Consider the following 21,179-nt stretch of genomic DNA (forward strand, 5'->3'; position numbering starts at 1 on the left):
TCGGGGGAAAAGTTGAACTTGGACAGTTTTGTGATGAGAACGTCATTGGTTAACAGTATCCAAAGCTTTCCCTAAGTCTAGAAATACAGCCCCAACAACACCCCCTTTGTCCATCTTGGACACATTTTCTAGAAGAAAGCAGTTGGCCGTTTCTGTGGAGTGTTTTGCTCTGAAGCCAAACTGCATGTAGTGTAATGTGAAGGGGCTGTTGTTGAGGTGGGCAGTCAGTTGCTCTGCTACACACTTTTCAGCAACCTTCAACACCACAGGTAGTATACTAATGGGAATGTAGTTACTCACGTCAGCAGGGTCACCGGATTTAAAGATGGCTGTTAAGGTCAACTTCAGTACCCTGGGAAATAGCCCCTGACGAATAGACCTGTTGGTGACCTTAGTAATCGGGCCAATGACTGACTCATTGTAGTTATTAAGAAAGGTAGAGTCCAGCCGAAACACATCTTTGGCTTTAGAGTTCTTTAGTGAGATAATCACCTTGTTCACTTCTGACTCAGAAACCTCCCTTATGATGAAGAATGGGTGAGTGTCATTCACTAGCGCTGAGCCCAAGAAACCAGTGGAAGGGCTCTGTGTCAGTACTTTGACAGTCAACAAAGCAGGAATTGAAGGCTGTTGCTATTTTGACTGCATCCTGTGTTAGACTGTCATTCACATTGATTTTTAGCCTTTTAGCAATGTTACTGTAGTCTTTCCCTGTAACCTTTTTTTTTGGGGGGGGGGGGGGCAGAATTTTCACTTTTGGATAAATAGCATGCCCAGAGGGAACTGCCTCCTACTCTGTCCCAGGTGCTAATATGCTAATATATCCATATTATTATCAGTATTGGATGGAAAACACTCTGAAGTTTCTAAAACTGTTCTAAAACTGAATGATGTCTGTGAGTATAACAGAACTCATATGGCAGGCAAAACCCTGAGAAAAATCCAACCAGGAAGTGGGACATCTGAGGTTTGTAGTTTTTCAAAGCTTGGCCTACTGAATACACATTGAGATATGGATAAAGTTGCACTTCCTACGGCTTTCACTAGATGTCAAACTTGAATGAGGATTCTACTATAAAAGGGGGTGCTCATGAGACCTCTGAGTCAGTGATCTAGCAGAGAGCCTTGGTGTCATGACGCGAGCTCCCGACAGTTACCTCTCGTTCCAGTGCTTTTCTGAAGAAAAGGAATTCTCCGGTTGGAACATTGATGTTATATGTTAAAAACATCCTAAAGATTGATTCCATACCTCGTTTGACATGTTTCTAAAGGACTGTAATGGAACTTTCGAGTTGTCGTCTGGATGAAGTGCCTGCGCCTCATGAAGATGGATTACTGGGCTGAACACGCTAACAACAAGTGGCTATTTGGACATAAATGATGGAACTTTATGGAACAAATCAGTCATTTATTGTCGAACTGAGAATCCTGAGAGTGCCTTCTGATGAAGATCAAAGGTAAGTGAATATTTATGGTGTTGTTTCGAACTTTGTTGATTCCAAAATGGCGGATATTCCTCTGGTTGTTTTGGGTTCTGAGTGCCGTTCTCAGATTATGCTTTTTCCGTAAAGTGTTTTTGAAATCTGACACAGCGGTTGCATTAAGGAGAAGTCCATCTTTAATTATGTGAATAACACTTGTATCTTTTATCAATGTTTATTATGAGTATTTCTGCAAAAATCACAATGTTTTGGAATCAAAACATTACTGCATGTAAGGCGGCAATGTAAACAGATTTTTGGATATAAATATGCACATTATCGAACAAAACATACATGTATTGTGTAATATGATGTCCTATGAGTGTCATCTGATGAAGATCATCAAAGGTTAGTGATTCATTTAATCTATATTTCTGCTTTTTATGACCTAACATAATCATATGTTGTGCTTTAACTGTAAAGCATTTTTGAAATCGGACACGATGGGTAGATTAACAAGATGTTTATCTTTCATTTGCTGTATTGGACTTGTTAATGTGTGAAAGTTACATTTCTAAAACATATTTTTGAATTTCGCGCACTGCCTTTTCAGCGGAATGTTGTCGAGGGGTTCCACTAGCGGAACGCCTGGCCTAGTTAATTATTATCTTCTCCCAGATCAATTTTCTTCACCAATCATGTTGATAAAAAAATGTTTGCCTTGGCCAATCTGATTTCTTTCATCACCTTATTTCTCAACATGGTAAATCTAAGTCATACTCTAATTTGGACTTTAAGGCTTTAGAGCATAATCTCATTCTTTCATCTGTCTCCATTATTTCTCCATTTAGCCAATGAAGAGTAGTCTTTTGGCCAGGTTTAGATGATTTTCTTTTCTTTAGGAAGCCATTTATTGTAGTCCTGATTGTGGATAGAAAAACCAGCTTCCACACCTGTATAGAACAAGGGATCATTCCAGGTAATTCCCTTAATTGCATTTTCAAAATAATTGAAATCACTCTTAGGTGTTCTGAGCTGATCAGGCTTTCTAACAAGAGGTTAAACCTGTTCTTGGAAATCTTTATGGCTATACGTGTCAGATTATGATCAGACAGGCCAGTAACCATATTGAATGATTTAGTAACTCTCTCTGGTTTATTACTGAACACCAGATCAACCTTTGACCTTACACTAGCTGTGTAAGGTCAAAGGTATTCGTGATCGTTTGAGGGTTTTGCTACAAATCTTGTCTTGATAATGAATGTTAAAATCTCCCATTAAGATGACCTCTATCCCAAAATCACATTCCTTAAGCATGTTATTAAATTGATCAAAGAGCACACGTTTGGTGGAAGGTAGTCTATACATTCCAATAAGGGTAAAAGACATTTGGGGAGACCGTAGCATTTGGGCCAATACATTCTAGTTCATTATCACATGACCACTCAATTTGTTTACATCGGATATGTTCTTTCATGTAAATCATCAGACCCCCTCATCTTCCTTCAATCCGGTTTCTCTTGAAAACATTGTAGCCAGGCACAATCAAAGCAGCTGATGGAGAGTTTTTATGGAGCCATGTCTCTGAAAGGTTGGAGTCTAAGAAGATGTTGAATTTGATCACTTCCTTGAATGACACCGCGAATGTTCAAATGCCCCCTAGTAGTCCCTCGGGCTTAGCTCGTGGGTCCCAGATGACTCGAGAGTAAATGACATTGAAAATAGTACAATTTTCGCTGTTTTCTGGAAGCTGGGTTTAGGCCGTTTTGATTAGGGGCAGTTCGGTAGTGCAATTAACTATCCCTTCCGCTTGCACTGGATGCATGGAACTAATTAAAACAGCTTGCGTGCCGAGAGCAGAGTCAAGGATCGCATATAGCGACTTGGATATGTTTGGAGAGTTACATTTAATCTTTGAGCTGGGTGCCTCGAGAGAAACCATGGGAGCATAGCAATCACCCGCCTCCGCGGCCATCCACTGCTCCCCACTACGGTGAGTATCGATGGCTCGGTGATGTTAGGCCCAGGGTTGTGTTGCACATCCCCGGAGAACAGGAGGGTAGTGAACAGGTAGTTTAGCAGTTTCAGATAGATGTTAGACTTGTGTTTGTTACTCCTAAGCGATTCAGTCAAATAGGAAGCAAAGTAGATTTGGCCATTATTCAGAACATGATGGTACGCTGTGTACTGTCCGTTCCCGTGGAACGATGAACCAATGTGTTTGTCTGGGGTGTCGGCATTCCCTGACAGTAGACGGATTGTGTCATCCCAGCAAGGACACAGTGAGATTATCAGTACAGCAGCTACATGACTGACAATCGTAGCAATAACCATCAGTATACACCTGATGTTTTAGATAAATTAACAGCATCTAGAGGAGAAGTGGCACCACCCTCCCTTTGGTCTGCCATCATTCACAAGTTTGTGTGAAAGAAAATATATTTTTTTAAAGGGTAAATATTCTACAAAAAAAAGACATTATGCATTTCAGGTAATAATAACCCAACGTTTTTCTCCCAGTACAAATTAGCTAACAACAATAAGCTAGCTAACTGTCCAGGAATGTTTTTATGCATTTCGACCTGTCCCCAAATGAATGTAGTTGGTTTAGTTAGTTTTGGTATTTTGCCTCTGGTGCGCGGAGCCGGTTTGGTGAGCTGTCTGGCATGGAACAGCTGTCCGGCATGGAGCAGCAAAAGTAGTCATAACCCAGAGGACCGGCTCCCTCCAGAGTTGAACCCAATACATGGAGCATAATGTGTGCAGATTAAGGTCACTGGAGTATGATTTCAGACCTGATCAATGGGAGATTATAAAGGGAAGGAGCGCAGTGGAGGAATATGACTCAGGAGCTGCATATTTAATGTCGTCTGCAGAGCAGAATCCCAAGGCAGTCTGATTGGCTGACTGTTCCCTATGCCTTGCTGCCATCCCAGCCCCCCCCCCCCCCCCAACCTCAGCCCCTAGCCCCACCTCCCGGCCCCAGTTCCACCCCAGGGAACAGAGCCCATTAACGGCATTAAGTGCTGCCTGGTTATCGGAGGATAAGCAAAAGTTGACGGGCCTTTGGGCCACGGGTGTGTATCACCTTTCCCTGGGCCAGGCTCTGCTGGGTCCTAACCGCATTGGCGCATAGACACAGGTTACACACACGGTATCTCAGAAAGGAGAGATTTGCAAACTGCAGCAGTGGGCTGTCATTGCGCAGAGAAACATGCATCGACCAGGGCATCTCGGGTGTCTGTCAACGCGGCACATTAAAACAATAGATCGCTCCATATGTAAACTAAAAGCTTTATTGACTGACTACACAGAAACACCTGGCAGGGGAAATGGGAGCCGTGCAAAGGAAGCGGCGGCTGGTCTGGGCCTTGGGCCCGTGCTGACAACCACAGGGGGTGAATGTGAGACCAGGGAGACACGCATTCAGGGCTGGCTGGCACAAAGAGCTGGGAGCACACACACACACACACACACACACACACACACACACACACACACACACACACACACACACCTACCTTAGTGGCCCAGGGAGGGAGAAGTCAGTGACAACAAACTGTATATAGTTCAGCACACAGACATAAGCACACAATTGTTGAGATAGTTGACCCATCAAAACTGACCTGTCAGTAACCACAACCTGAACTAACTCCGACTACCAGCACTCACTAAGAAACTTTCGGCTGACCACAAAAAAAAACATTGGAGAATTGCTTGAAAGAAAACCTGAACTCAGAGATCAACATTTCAATTCACCATTCAGTGGAAACAATGAAGATGGTACACAACTCATTTAGTAAGATAGTGTTCTGATAATGGTCAAGGTATAGAATGAGATTGTATTTCTATGCATATAACCACACCTTTGAAGTTGTTTTCAGGTTCTATGCAAAGGTTTCTCACTAGTTTACTCTTGACAGTTGGTGTATAAACAGCCACAAAGCCTTCAGAAAACATAATCATGAAAATCTCTAGCTGTAATCAACAATAACAATTCTCACCTATTCAAAGTGTGGTGTTACTGAACCCCCCCCCCCCCATGGCTTTTGTACAAGTTGGCCCTACTGTTGTCAGAGCGACAGCATACACTGAATCCTGTTGGATGAGGCAAGTAGGATATAGCTTAGCTCTCTGAATAGGAAGACACGGGTGAGCAGCACATTGGTTTTGTCCAATAATTAATAGGCTTGTGTAACGTGAGGCTGCAGAAAGAGGCTGGAACTCCACACTTTAAGTAGACTGTCAGAAATTAATAGGGGTACAAGAACAGGCCTCTGAGGAGCTCCACACCAGCTTGTAGTGAAATCTTCCCCTGCTCCAACCCTGAGTTGAATAAACAGTCTCTGACCAGATTTGGCTTGGATACGTTCCTGTCATCAGGGTGGATCTCAGTCTGTGACTGTGGAATGTCTCAGGAGTACCAAAGTGTCTTAATTTAACAACATCAAAACCAGATGCTGCCATTAGATTAGCTCATATTAGGTAGCTCGATAAAGATTACATAAGGTAATGAGGCCATTAGCTGTACTGAACATACTGTCCACGAACCACATGACCTAGTTCTAGCCTATGAACTAAATGTCTATGAAAAAAAAGCAAACCTCGTGGAGCTATTATATACACTGTTCAAAAAATAAAGGGAACACTTAAACAACACAATGTAACTCCAAGTCAATCACACTTCTGTGAAATCAAACTGTCCACTTAGGAAGCAACACTGATTGACAAATGTCCCATGCTGTTGTGCAAATGGAATAGACAACAGGTGGAAATTATAGGCAATTAGCAAGACACCCCCAATAAAGGAGTGGTTCTGCAGGTGGTGACCACAGACCGCTTCCTGGCTGATGATTTTGGTCACTTTTGAATGCTGGCGGTGCTTTCACTCTAGTGGTAGCATGAGACGGAGTCTACAATCCACACAAGTGGCTCAGGTAGTGCAGCTCATCCAGGATGGCACATCAATGTGAGCTGTGGTGAGAAGGTTTGCTGTGTCTGTCAGCGTAGTGTCCAGAGCATGGAGGTGCTACCAGGAGACAGGCCAGTACATCAGGAGATGTGGAGGAGGCCGTAGGAGGGCAATAACCCAGCAGCAGGACCGCTACCACCTCCTTGCAGGAGGAGCACTGCCAGAGCCCTGCAAAATGACCTCCAGCAGGCCACAAATGTGCATGTGTCTGCTCAAACGGTCAGAAACAGACTCCATGAGGGTGGTATGAGGGCCCGACGTCCACAGGTGGGGAATGTTCTGCTGCCTGCAACATCCTCCAGCATGACCGGTTTGGCGGTGGGTCAGTCATGGTGTGGGGTGGCATTTTTTGGGGGGGCCGCACAGCCCTCCATGTGCTCGCCAGAGGTAGCATGACTGCCATTAGGTACAGAGATGAGATCCTCAGACCCCTTGTGAGACCATATGCTGGTGCGGTTGGCCCTGGGTTCCTCCTAATGCAAGACAATGCTAGACCTCATGTGGCTGGAGTGTGTCAGCAGTTCCTGCAAGAGGAAGGCATTGATGCTATGGACTGGCCCGCCCGTTCCCCAGACCTGAATCCAATTGAGCACATCTGGGACATCATGTCTCGCTCCATCCACCAATGCAACGTTGCACCACAGACTGTCCAGGAGTTGGCATATGCTTTAGTCCAGGTCTGGGAGGAGATCCCTCAGGAGACCATCCGCCACCTCATCAGGAGCATGCCCAGGCGTTGTAGGGAGGTCTTACAGTCACGTGGAGGCCACACACACTACTGAACCTCATTTTGACTTGTTTTAAGGACATTACATCAATTTTGAGTGTCACTCCAAATCCAGACCTCCATGGGTTGATAAATTTGATTTCCATTGATAGTTTTGGTGTGATTATGTTGTCAGCACATTCAACTATGTAAAGAAAAAAGTATTTAATAAGAATATTTCATTATTCAGATCTAGGATGTGTTATTTTAGTGTTCCCTTTATTTTTTTGAGCAGTGTAGCTATAGATCAGTGTTCAGGGCTAGATTCTAAGTAAAGCAGATGTCACCATCTCTCCGAGGGTGTCTCAGGGGGAGTTGGGATATGCAAAAACACATTTCCAATCACTTATGCGTATAATACACACTTGTACATGTGTGAGATAGAACAAATAAGCACCCACCTAATATTATTTTTTTATGTGGTTGTATGGGGAATAAATTAGAGTTTTATTATTGGCAAAGCTGAGAATTGTTTGGAACAGAAAGTGAATCTGAATGTAGGACTGTTCCCTTTACTCACAGCCCTGTGGGACTCACCAGCTGTGCTCTAGCAGGGAAGAACAGGAGGGGCCTGGGGACTAACTAACTCTCCCTTCACCAAATACAGACACACTGGAGCGCAGACACACACGTGCACACACAGACACAAACAAACAAAGATAAACAAACAAACACATGGACACACATGCTGCAAGGGCCTAGACAGGATAACCTCAAGTGCCACACACAATCTCTTCCCATCTCTGACAGTCACACTCTCTTATCCACAGAGACTTTTTGGGGGGGAGACATCTGCATACAGTTTGCCACCATGCCAATCTCCTGAGAGCCACACTGAGCGAGCCGCTCAGACTGGGGGGGGTTGTAAGGACAGGGTAAACCCTTTCATTCAGCTCTCCCTCTCTCTCCGGGCAGGAGGAAGGATGAGAGGGGGATAAAGGAGGAGGAGGGGGGGGTGTTTATAAGCCTGCAGAACAGGCACTTGACCTCCTTTCGCTTGGCTTCCCCAGCTGTAGAAGTGCGGTGGGAACACACAGTCCCAGAGTATAGTGCTTTTGAGAGGAGGCTGTCTGCTATGAAGGAGCAGAGCAGACAGACATCAGATGCACTAACACACACATAGAACAAACACAAAGATTAGGTGTGTGTGTGTGTGTGTGTGTGTGTGTGTGTGTGTGTGTGTGTGTTTCTCTCCAGAAACTAAACACACTGCACACTAAACTGTAAATTAAACAAATAAAAACAAGACTCTGAACCAAGGCCAGTCACTACGTTCCATAACACCATCAAGACAGAAAATAAATGTCCTGAATTTCCAGGAATCACAACAGAGCATTAAACATGCTTAAAAGTAACCCTTTCTAATCATCCAGTATAATCCCGCGTATCAATTCAGCAGAATAATTGCCATAGTAAACAAACAGTATAAGAAGGGAATAAACCTAGAGGATCATGGGCCTTGAAAACAATAACCCAGTGCACACTGCAGTCAGTTTGTATTCGTCTGTAATGACCTACACAACCAACAATCCCAGGCAACTATTGATCCAGCTAAAAGAAGTGTTGACAAAAGAGGGATACACATATCAAATTAAGGCATGGACATTTTTCAACAGCTTGAAACTTTATCTAGTCTTCCGGTGCAAAATTTGATCCGGACCAGCTGACAACACCAAACATTCCTGTAGACTCATCTGTTTTATTCCGACAGCCTACGGAACAGCGCACCACTTTAGGATCAGTTATGCTCACACACACACTAAATGCGCTTTGAGAAGGAGGTGAGGAGAGAGGATGCGAGGAATCAAGGAAATACAATTAAGAGTCATCCCTGGAAACGTCCCAACACCACCCCTGAAGGCACAATTATCAGATACTTTGTAGATAGGTAATGAAAGGAAATCGATTGTTATCGAATCAGAACATTTTCAGTTAAAGAAATGGTTGTGGTCACACGCACATCCATCAAAAAACGTGCGTGCTTGGCTAATGGTACATACATGAAAAGAACATAAAGGCCTGCACACTGTTTACTCCCAAATAATGACCACCTTTAATGATGTTTTGATCCAGAGGATCTTCATCAGGTCCACAATATCTGCTAGCTATATAAATACATTTCTGGTTGCTATCCCTTAAAGGTACATATGGCTATTCTTCCTGAAATTAGCAACAAATCTGTAAATTACAAGCTATTATCTTTCCACCATTCTTCCTAGCTATTAGCTACAGACAGGATAATGTACCTATATATCAGCGGAAGTAGCCTCCTAAGAGAGTATATTTATGAGAAACTGGAGAAAAAAAAATTGTTGCACTGCAATGCCTTCCTTTTGAATTTGAAAGGCTTCATGCTAATGACATCTTAGGGTGGCAGGTAGCCGAGCGGGTAGTGTTGGGCCAGTAAACTGAAAAGGTTACTCGTCCGAATCACCAAGCTGACAAGGTGAAAAATCTGCCGTAGACCCTTGAGCAAGGCACTTAACCCTAATTGCTGTTGATAATGGCTGACCCTGGCCGTAACCCCACTCTCCGAGGGTGTCTCAGGGGGAGATGTGTTTTTTGTATATCCCATTTCCAATTCACACCTGAGTATAATACACACTTGAACATGTGTGAAATAGCACAAATATAAGCACCCACCAAATTATTAAAAGGGATTTATTTTGGATTTATGCTGCCCTTATAATCAAAATTAGGCCTAAAAAGTAAGAAGCCTTGCCCGAGCCAGAATGGCCCATAGGGCAGGAGCCCATCTCCTGTTGTAGTAGTCTGAGGCAGCTGGAGAGGGTGCTAGTCTATCACTAGGCCTCGATGTATTCACATGCTAAGCCTAGTAATAGCCTGCAATGCCACTGTTAATTACATGTTCTCTTCCAAGTAGCGTTATGCATGCTTGTTTAACAACCGCTTAATGAAAATGCACTATAAATAGACCTGTCAGAGAGAAATGCAGCATGTAGTCCTCGTGTTTTGTTCAGTGTCACTGAATTGGAAACCCCCATAAATAGACAATGAGATTTAAGTGTAGTCGCATTTTCTCTTAGTTAATCATTATCTCGCTCAACCACGAATGCTGCACTTGAACTTATGGGTCAGTGAAGGATTACCCGCAGGTTTGCGTCAAACTCTGTGGAGCTAACATTGATTCTATCCAATCTGCAAGGAAGGATTAGGAGTAGTAGCCCTCCACTTTAGAGTTTTGTGGAAAAACATCTCCTGCTCAAGTTTAGAATAGGAGATCTCTTCAGGAAGCCGCTTTCTCACAAATGAGCAGCTAGGACCAGTCACAGGGATGAGGCTTGGTGCTGCTGATGGGGACTTCAGATTGTTCTCAGACCAGGCTCACAGCTCTTCCTCCTCCTGTGTGACTATATGGCTGCTGACATGGCCAATTTTGGCCCAATTATGCAAACCCCACATTCTATGGTTCCGTCCTGCATGCCTTTGGGACATTATCGTATCAAATTCAATTAGAGATTCTCTTTTGTTTTCACAATGTCATTCAGTTGATGATGCTCTACTGGAATGACTAGTCCACCGTAGGCAGTACGGAGCATGTATGAAAAGTACACATCTCCTATGCAACAGCAGCGTAGCTTTGCTTTGTTTTAACACTGGCATTGTTTACTATGAAGGGGGAGGGAGAGAGGAGGATGGTCTAATGAACCGGAAGCCAAATGCTCAGCCCAGCACATTAGGGGAAATATGCAATGACTGGAAGACCTTCAGAGATGTGGAAGAGATCTAATTTGCCACACAGACACACTATAATAAAAGACCTCAGACCACTACACTACCGTTCCTCTCGGGTCTGAGCACCAAACTCATAACACACAGCTAAAACAACATCCACAAGCTTGTACAGCGCCTATCACATACAGTATACAAACACATACCTGTGTTGTCCTGACACCACACAAACTAGTGTTGTCCTGACACCACACAAACAACATACAGTGGGGCAAAAAAGTATTTAGTCAGCCACCAATTGTGCAAGTTCTCCCACTTAAAAAGATGAGAGAGGCCTGTAATTTTCATCATAGGTACACTTCAACTATGACAGACAAAATGAGAAAAAAAATCCAGAAAATCACATTGTAGGATTTTTAATGAATTTATTTGCAAATTATGGTGGAAAATAAGTATTTGGTCAATAACAAAAGTTTATCTCAATACTTTGTTATATACCCTTTGTTGGCAATGACAGAAGTCAAACGTTTTCTGAAAGTCTTCACAAGGTTTTCATACACTGTTGCTGGTATTTTGGCCCATTCCTCCATGCAGATCTCCTCTAGAGCAGTGATGTTTGGGGCTGTTGCTGGGCAACACGGACTTTCAACTCCCTCCAAAGATTTTCTGTGGGGTTGAGATCTGGAGACTGGCTAGGCCATTCCAGGACCTTGAAATGCTTCTTACAAAGCCACTCCTTCGTTGCCCGGGCGGTGTGTTTGGGATCATTGTCATGCTGAAAGACCCAGCCATGTTTCATCTTCAATGCCCTTGCTGATGGAAGGAGGTGTACCTATGATGAAAATTACAGGCCTCTCTCTTTTTAAGTGGGAGATCTTGCACAATTGGTGGCTGACTAAATACTTTTTTGCCCCACTGTATACATGTGCTGTCACAATATCATAATTTGGAGTTTGATAGTAGGTTTAGAATCACAATACTCAATACCAAAAAGATACCACAGCAAACAAATACAGTTGGGAGAAGGACAGATTTTCAAATAATCTTTCCAGGTTTTTGCTTTTCAAAACCAAACTAATTTAAAAAAAACTAGACTGGATTTTCTAAGTTCACAACAATGAACTCATTCAAGTCAATGATGACATAATGGGTGGACTAGCAGCCATGGATGCGGTAAAGAGGTCAATCGAACTCCAACACACACAATGGAATTACCATGGAAACGCGTGGGGAAAAGGGCTGTGGGAGAAAGATTCAGAATCTCAGAATCTTTCAGAATCTCATTGCCCCACAGCAAAATTAGCCTACATTGACATTCTACATTACCATTGAAATGATTGCATCACAATACTGGCAACCATTGCGAGTGTACCTATGAGTTCAGTCAAATTGCCAGGGTAAGAGGTTCTGAACCTGTTCTATTCATTCTATTTCTATATGTGCTGCTGCTGCTGCATTGTGGTCAGTCAGTCTGTGATTTGTTCGACCAAAACATATATACATTTGTTTTACGGTCATGACGATTATCTTATTTTCATGGCGGTCTTCATCCATAACCGTCAGTTACACGGTTACACTGTAATTATGCCAGCACTAATTTTAACCACACAGGAGACCACTTTTGAGGTCTGTGAAAAATCTAAGACATTTTGATTGAGTGTAGTTGCCCTTTAATTTAAGTGTGCATGCACTGTAAAGATGTATAGAGAGCATTACATGGAAATAACTCATTTTGCATGGAGATTACTTTCAAATGGCAGAAGCCTTCAATGGCAGTCAATTGGGTTGGGATTCCTATTGGTTGGGAGCGAGCAGCCAATTATCAGAGCATTTTCATCTTCAATTGGTTTGCCAAGTTTGTAAATGGCTTTAAGCAATATGACTGCCATCTCGTGGCCATAAATTAATGACAAGATTTGGTTCAAGACCCCAGCAAGGCAGGCGGCAGCGGCCCGTACACTTTTTTTTTAACATAAGAAAATTGACTGCTTTAAAATGGAGAGAGCATGGGCAGTACCATTGAGCCTGTCACCAGGGCCATAATGGCACAGATACAACATTGCAATCTCTATACAATGCACCAAGCACTGTTTGGTTAGCAGTGTTCCTGTAGCGCACATGTGAGTTTGCTAAACAAATGCCCACTGGATTTAAGAAAATAATCATGATTCTGCCAGGTAGGCATAGGCTACTTTGTAGTTAACTTTAAATTGAAAAGGTTTTTGGGAAAGCCAAAAACAGCTAAACAAAGTGGTAGACATACAAGCACCACACACACAGGGACATGCCAGTGCCGTTGCCTCTTCAGAAAATTCCAGGGAATACAAATCACTGACGCAGTCTGTTCATGTCTTAGGGTAAACTTGGGCAAATTAATATGTGTTCTAATAAGTACAATATATGATTTCCAAACATGTACGCACTGCAGTGTTCTAGAATATTGGACCATTGGCTTTCATACTTCTCAAATTCTCAGTGAAGCTCAAGCAATTTCTCCAACTGTCAACACATTCAAATGAATAGAGGAAACGTACTGGAGACACGTTGGTTGGGAATTGTGGGCAGGTGAACTTTCGGGCTGTGCGTCCCCCGCAGATGGTGGTCTCAGAGCCGTGTAGCTACAGTAAGTCATAATGGGACGCCAGACTATCGCGTCTGTGGACTTTGATTTACGCTTAACACATACTATTTGCAGCGGGACTGACATCATACTTGTTTTATGATTGCATAACATTTTTTTAAATCCCTTTACTTGAATTAGTAATAATATCATATTGATGTTGACATGTAAGATTGGGGGCAGCTTATGAGATCTACACATTACCATCTCCATAAACAGATGGTAATCACATTACCATCTCCCTAAACACAAGGCTGATCTGTGCAGATATAGGCTGGAAAATGCCATTACAGCACAGAGGAAAGACTCTCTCTCGCCCTCAATGGCTTCAATATTAGCACAGCTTGGTTTCGGTGTGGATAAACACCATATAGGAAGTGTACCAACAGTTTCCTGTCCTGTGGATCCATTCTCCTCTGTCTCTGAGCAGAAGGGTCTAACTGCCTGGTGCTGCGGTTTATTTGTGCTGGCTATTGACGTCTGTGTCGCATTCCTCGGGCCGCTCAATATCTGAACGTCCTCCATTTCCTGTGTCTCTGACACACAACACTGGTGGAGGCTGCTTGTGTTGCCATGTTTTTTATTGCACACATTTTCAGAGGGATTAATCATAAAAGGATTTCACACTGATTTCACCATGATCATCATCACAAGACTGCGACACCAGCAAAGATCTAATCTTCAATGTGGGGGTGGGGAGGTCGGATCATAGTAGATGAATTACTATTTCCCTCGGTCAAGAGGACTGTGACTAAATCTATAATATGGGATCTCTCGCTCTCTGGACATCATGAGTAGATCTAAGTAGTTATTAATGGTGTGAACTGCCATGGCCCTAGGTGAACAACTTTAGGGAGAACAGAATTACGTCAGAGCACAATATCAGAACAATGTCAGTACAGAGTGTTCTCACTGACGTCCTCTACTACGCCTGGCTGGCTGTGTGGAACACTGTCACGTGATGAGGACTACTCACCCATACTGTTGGTGGAGCTGCACCACATCAGCAGGCAACCAGTACAGAGGACATTCAGCATGCTGAACACCAGGATTCTCCATGACTGAAACACACAGAGCATAACATTAAATAGAGCTTTCCAAACCAAATTAATTCCTTTATATGTATAGGATTGATGGGAGTGGGCTATTAACAGGCAAGGCAAGTGGATGATAGGTTATATTATGCCCGTGTCTAACCTATGTCTGTTAAAGAAATATACATTTTTAATCTACGCCGTAATTCGGTGAATGCTTTGTATCAGACAAACCATGTAAAAAATGGAAAGCAAAAATGTGAGGAGGACGGTACAAACTCGAGGCCATCCACTGCTGCTTGGCCTGTCACTTTGTGTTGGAGTCAGAGGCTGTCCTTGGAGTGCTGTGAAATCTACAATTACTGCGGTGCGCAGTGTTATGACAGGGCTAGGGCGTCTTGTGACAGCCGGAGCCAGGGACAGAGATAGGAGCTGAAGTGTGTGTGTGGGCCTGTTGTGGCGTCAGGGCCCTACAGAACGCTGTGATCGTGTGTGTGTGCAAACATAGCGACAGTATGCTGCACAACACATCCCAACCACACACTAACAGACACACACGAAAAACACACGAGATGACACACTGACACCCTCTGGGTGACGGCGGTATTGCAGGTAAACATGTCAGCACATCTTTTTCCTGAGGGTTGTACTGAAGACATCACATATCTAAGTTAAATTTGACATTGGAGTGACACTCGCAAACACCCTTAGGAAATTCAGCCTCCCTGAGTCACAGACTATAGTTGCTGATATATCATCTATAAATAACGTGTCGACCTAAAGTACTGCGTCATCAGCTTGCGACAAACACTATACTGCATCATCAGCCCGAGCATGCGCCACGCAACGTGCATGCATTATAAGCCTGAGTTATCCATGGCTGCTGTGTGGCTCAGTTGGTTGAGCATGGCACTTGCAATGCCGGGATTGTGTTTTCGATTCCCGGGGCCACCCATGCGTAAAATGTATGCACGCCATAACTAAGTCCCTTTGGATAAAAGTCTGCTGAATGGCTTATTATTATATTATACAGGACACATGCCAAGTGACTGTTAAGCTCTGTAGTGATGGAAGTTAGACTGACTGCATCTTCTCTGTGTGACTAGTAGTTTCCCTGTTATGCCTTTAATCCAGCAGAGTATAGGCCTACTCCACAGCACAGGGGGAGAGGACCCACTGTATTTTAATGCCAGGTCAACAGCAGAATCATTCTACAATACTCCTGTCAGTAGGTGCAAGGACGGAGCAGTGTCCAGCCACAGTGAGCCTCAAGTATCACACAATCACATCCTTATCAAGAAAGTCAACCGTCCCCACTTTCTCCACTAAAAGTATCAAGTCTAGAAATCTTTCATTTCAGAAAACTTAGTCTCTTCTCCATACATGTGAAGTGAACTAAGATGACTACCTCAATCAGTCTCTGTTCCTATAAAACCAAACCCAGTGCCTCTTCCATACAGCTTTTAGGGAGAGTAGTCAGAAGTCACACCACAGCACACTCTCTCCCTAGTCCCTACTCTTGTAGATGAGGGCCTTTACCTCTGGCAGATGGGCCGCTTGGAACCAAAAGCAGCTTATCCCAGACAGTGCAGCCCCCAGGCGAGCCATCCCATTGGTCCTTCGGTAAAGGCATGCAGAGCTGCACTAGCAGAGCTAGCTAGTACACCGGCAGATGGAACACATACAGATAATTCCTAAAGAGGGGATTGAACCCCCATGTACCCTCGCTGTACACAGTGCACAGTCAGTGGAGAGCAGGGTATCAGTCAAGAGCCTTAATGTGTCCCTGTGGACAGAAGCCTTACAGTCCGGTCTTTATACCATCCAATATCCCATGTGTAACGGAGATAAGAACATGCCGTAAGCTCACTGCACAGCTTAAAATGTTGCCAATGGTGCAATCTAAATTGGATATTTTTCTATAGCTCAACTGGTTCGTACGTTGTCAAGGATGTCAGTCACGTACATGTTAGAGCGGCAGAGGAACCCGGGTTTGAGCCGTGGTACGGACAGTTTACTCCAAGTTGTACTCAGGGAGGAAGCTAATACTACTAAGCTAGCAGTGATGTCGGTTTCACATGCAGCCCTGATCCTTTGATACTAGCTCTAGTGGGGTCCGGAATTATTGGATCCCTTGATAAAGAGCACAAAAAAAAGACTATATAATAAATACTGAGCTATATCGTATGCTACAATATCAAGTCAGAGTCCTCCTGACTCATAAACATTTTGTTTTTATTATTTTATACTAAGACAATTGTTCAGAAAAATAAAACATTTCCATATCCATCCTCCATGAAGACCTTATTTTAAAGTCTTAAGTGTTTTAAGGCATAACATGCCCCCACATGACTTCACTGTCAAGGTCACATACAGTGCCTTGTGCGACCTTTTGCCACATTTCAGGCTTCAAACATAAAGATATAAAACTGTATTTTTTGTGAAGAATCAACAACAAGTGGGACACAATCATGAAGTGGAACGACATTTATTGGATATTTCAAACTTTTTTAACAAATCAAAAACTGAAAAAATTGGGCGTGCAAAATTATTCAGCCCCCTTAAGTTAATACTTTGTAGCGCCACCTTTTGCTGCAATTACAGCTGTAAGTCGCTTGGGGTATGTCTCTATCAGTTTTGCACATCGAGAGACTGAAATTTTTTCCCATTCCTCCTTGCAAAACAGCTCGAGCTCAGTGAGGTTGGATGGAGAGCATTTGTGAACAGCAGTTTTCAGTTCTTTCCACAGATTCTCGTTTGAATTCAGGTCTGGACTTTGACTTGGCCATTATAACACCTGGATATGTTTATTTTTGAACCATTCCATTGTAGATTTTGCTTTATGTTTTGGATCATTGTCTTGTTGGAAGACAAATCTCCATCCCAGTCTCAGGTCTTTTGCAGACTACATCAGGTTTTCTTCCAGAATGGTCCTGTATTTGGCTCCATCCATCTTCCCATCAATTTTAACCACCTTCCCTGTCCCTGCTGAAGAGAAGCAGGCCCAGACCATGATGCTGCCACCACCATGTTTGACAGTGGGGATGGTGTGTTCAGGGTGATGAGCTGTGTTGCTTTTACACCAAACATAACTTTTTGCATTGTTGCCAAAAAGTTCAATTTTGGTTTCATCTGACCAGAGCACCTTCTTCCACATGTTTGGTGTCTCCCCCAGGTGGCTTGTGGCAAACTTTAAACAACACTTTTTATGGATATCTTTAAGAAATGGCTTTCTTCTTGCCACTCTTCCATAAAGGCCAGATTTGTGCAATATACGACTGATTGTTGTCCTATGGACAGAGTCTCCCACCTCAGCTGTAGATCTCTGCAGTTCATCCAGAGTGATCATGGGCCTCTTGGCTGCATCTCTGATCAGTCTTCTCCTTGTATGAGCTGAAAGTTTAGAGGGACTGCCAGGTCTTGGTAGATTTGCAGTGGTCTGATACTCCTTCCATTTCAATATTATCGCTTGCACAGTGCTCCTTGGGATGTTTAAAGCTTGGGAAATCTTTTTGTATCCAAATCCGGCTTTAAACTTCTTCACAACAGTATCTCGGACCTGCCTGGTGTGTTCCTTGTTCTTCATGATGCTCTCTGCGCCTTTAACGGACCTCTGAGACTATCACAGTGCAGGTGCATTTATACGGAGACTTGATTACACACAGGTGGATTGTATTTATCATCATTAGTCATTTAGGTCAACATTGGATCATTCAGAGATCCTCACTGAACTTCTGGAGAGAGTTTGCTGCACTGAAAGTAAAGGGGCTGAATAATTTTGCACGCCCAATTTTTCAGTTTTTGATTTGTTAATTTTTTTTGAAATATCCAAAAAATGTTGTTCCACTTCATGATTGTGTCCCACTTGTTGTTGATTCTTCACAAAAAAAATACAGTTTTATATCTTTATGTTTGAAGCCTGAAATGTGGCAAAAGGTCGCAAAGTTCAAGGGGGCCGAATACTTTCGCAAGGCACTGTATACTCTTACAGCTTGGCTTGTATAACAGCATTGCACTTTGCAGAGCCTTTTGCCTGTTTCTCTGCCAGGTACCCTAAAGCGAATCAAAAGACTTTCAGGAAAATATACCAGGGATATTTTGGATACAACCTACATTAAAAAAAAGTCACGTTTACGTGTCAAATATGTTGCACATAGCCACTTCTTTGTCTTTGTGCAAGTGATGGATGATGCTTCAAAGGCTTGACAAAACAGGGGCAAACCAAAGTTGACCTGTAGGGGAGAGAGGGGTATGTTGAGCCAAAGGGGGATGATGAGCCACCCGTGTTTCTAGGAAACTATATACAAAATTAATCATCTGACCAAATCTTTGGGATGAGGTAATTTCATGGAGTCTGTAAAGGAAGAAACCACATGGAAAAAGTGGTACGGGACTTAAGTCCAAAAAACAGATTTTGTCAAATTAATTTATTGCGTTGAGGTTACATGATGCTTGTATCTACATAAAAGTAGATACTTTTAACATTGTTCAATACATTACTTGGGTTCTCTATAAACTTCAATATGAGGTCTTAAACGTACACTACACGAACAAAAGTATGTGGAGACCAGCTCGTCGAACATCTCATTCAAAAATCATGGGCATTAATATGGAGTTGGTCCCCCCCTTTGCTGCTATAAAAGCCTCCACTATTCTGGGAAGGCTTTCCACTAGATGTTGGAACATTGCTGCGGGGGACTTGCTTCCATTTAGCCACAAGAGCATTAGTGAGGTCGGCACTGATGTGGGGCAATTAGGCCTGGCTCGCAGTTGGCGTTCCAATTTTTCCCAAAAGTGTTTGATAGGGTTGAGGTCAGGATTCTGTGCAGGCCAGTCAAGTTCTTCCACAACGATCTCAACAAACCATTTCTGTATGGACCTCGCTTTGTGCATGGGGGCATTGTCATGCTGGAACAGGAAAGGGCCTTCCCCACACTGTTGCCACAAAGTTGGAAGCACAGAATCATCTAGAATGTCATTGTATGCTGTCGCGTTAAGATATCCCTTCACTGGAGGAGCCTAAACCATGAAAAACAGTCCCATGCCATTACTCCTCCTCCACCAAACTATACAGTTGGCATTATGCATTCAGACAGCAGGCATCTTTCTCCTGGCATCTGCCATACCCAGATTTGTTTGTCAGAGTGTCAGAAGGTGAAGAGTGATTCATCACTCCAGAGAACGCGTTTCCATTGCTCCAGAGTCCAATGGAAACACCACTCCAGCCGACGCTTGGCATTGCACATGGTGATCTTAGGCTTGTGTGCGGCTGCTCGACCAGAAAAATCCATTTGCTCGACCACGGAAACCCGCTTCATGAAGCTCCCGCCGAACAGTAAATGTGCTGACGTTGCTTCCAGAGGTAGTTTTGAATTCAGTAGTGAGTGTTCCATTCGAGGACAGACCATTTTTACCCACTTCAGCACTCAGTGGTCCCGTTCTGAGAGCTTGTGTGGCCTACCACCTCGCGGCTGAGCCGTTGTTGCTCCTAGACGTTCCACTTCACAATAACAGCACTTGCTGTTGACCGGGGCAGCTCTAGCAGGGCAAAAATGTAATATACTGACTTGTTGGAAAGGTGGCATCCTATGATGTTCCCACGTTGAAAGTCACTGAGCTCCTCAGTAAGGCCATTCAATTGACAATGGAGATTGCGTCGCTGTGTGCTTGATTTTATATACCGGTCAGCAATGGGTGTGGCTGAAATAGCTGAGTCCACGAATTTGAAGGGGTGCCCACACACACACACGTTCAAAAGTTTGTGGTCACGTAGAAATGTCCTTGTTTTTTAAAGAAAAGCACATGGTTTTTGCCTATTAATATAACATCAAATTGATCAGAAATACAATGTAGACAATGTTAACGTTGTAAATGAGTATTGTAGCTGGAAACGGCAGATTTTTTCATGGAATATCTACATAGTCTACATCTATATAGAAATGAAGGCTATTCCATGTGAGAAATTGCCAAGAAACTGAAGATCTCATACAGCGATGTGTACTACTCCCTTCACAGAACAGCGCAAACTGGCCCTAACCAGAATAGAAAGAGGAGTGGGAGGCCCCAGTGCACAACTGAGCAAGAGGACCAGTACATTAGTGTCTAGTTTGAGAAACAGACGCCTCACATGTCCTCAACTGGCAGCTTCATTAAATAGTACCCGCAAAACACCAGTCTCAACGTCAACAGTGAAGATGCGACCCTGGGATGCTACCCTTCTAGGCAGAGTTCCTCAGTCCAGTGTCTGTGCTCTTTTGCCCATCTTTTATTTTTATTGGCCAGTCAGAGATGGCTTTTTTTTGCAACTCTGCCTAGAAGGTCAGCATCCCGGAGTCGCCTCTTCACTGTTTACATTGAGACTGGTGTTTTGCGCTGTTCTTGGAGTAGAACACAGCGCTATATGAGATCTTCAGAAATTTCACACATGGAATAGCGACAGTTTTATTGCTTCTTTAAATCAGAACCGTTTTCAGCTGTGCTAACATAATTGCAAAAAGGTTTTCTAATGATCAATTAGCCTTTTAAAATGATCAACTTGGATTAGCTAACACAACGTGCCATTGGAACACAGGAGTGATGGTTGCTGATAATGGGCCACTGTACGCATACGTAGACATTTGATAACAATCTTGCGTTTCCAGCTACAATACTCATTTACAATAATAACAATGTC

At 43.3% G+C, this 21,179-nt stretch overlaps 1 protein-coding gene across 1 annotated transcript in view; it reads right to left on the reverse strand.

The window, feature by feature from the left end:
- The window catches only part of LOC135511125 (zinc transporter 6-like), a 76,972-nt gene that overhangs the window by 49,426 nt on the left and 6,367 nt on the right, over positions 1 to 21,179 (reverse strand). The window contains exon 4 of the mRNA XM_064932688.1: positions 14,449 to 14,533. Coding sequence (XP_064788760.1) covers positions 14,449 to 14,533 — 85 coding nt within the window. The remainder of the gene's footprint in view (positions 1 to 14,448; positions 14,534 to 21,179) is intronic.

This window comes from Oncorhynchus masou, chromosome 23 (genome assembly GCF_036934945.1).
Source record: "Oncorhynchus masou masou isolate Uvic2021 chromosome 23, UVic_Omas_1.1, whole genome shotgun sequence".
Lineage (NCBI taxonomy): Eukaryota > Metazoa > Chordata > Actinopteri > Salmoniformes > Salmonidae > Oncorhynchus > Oncorhynchus masou.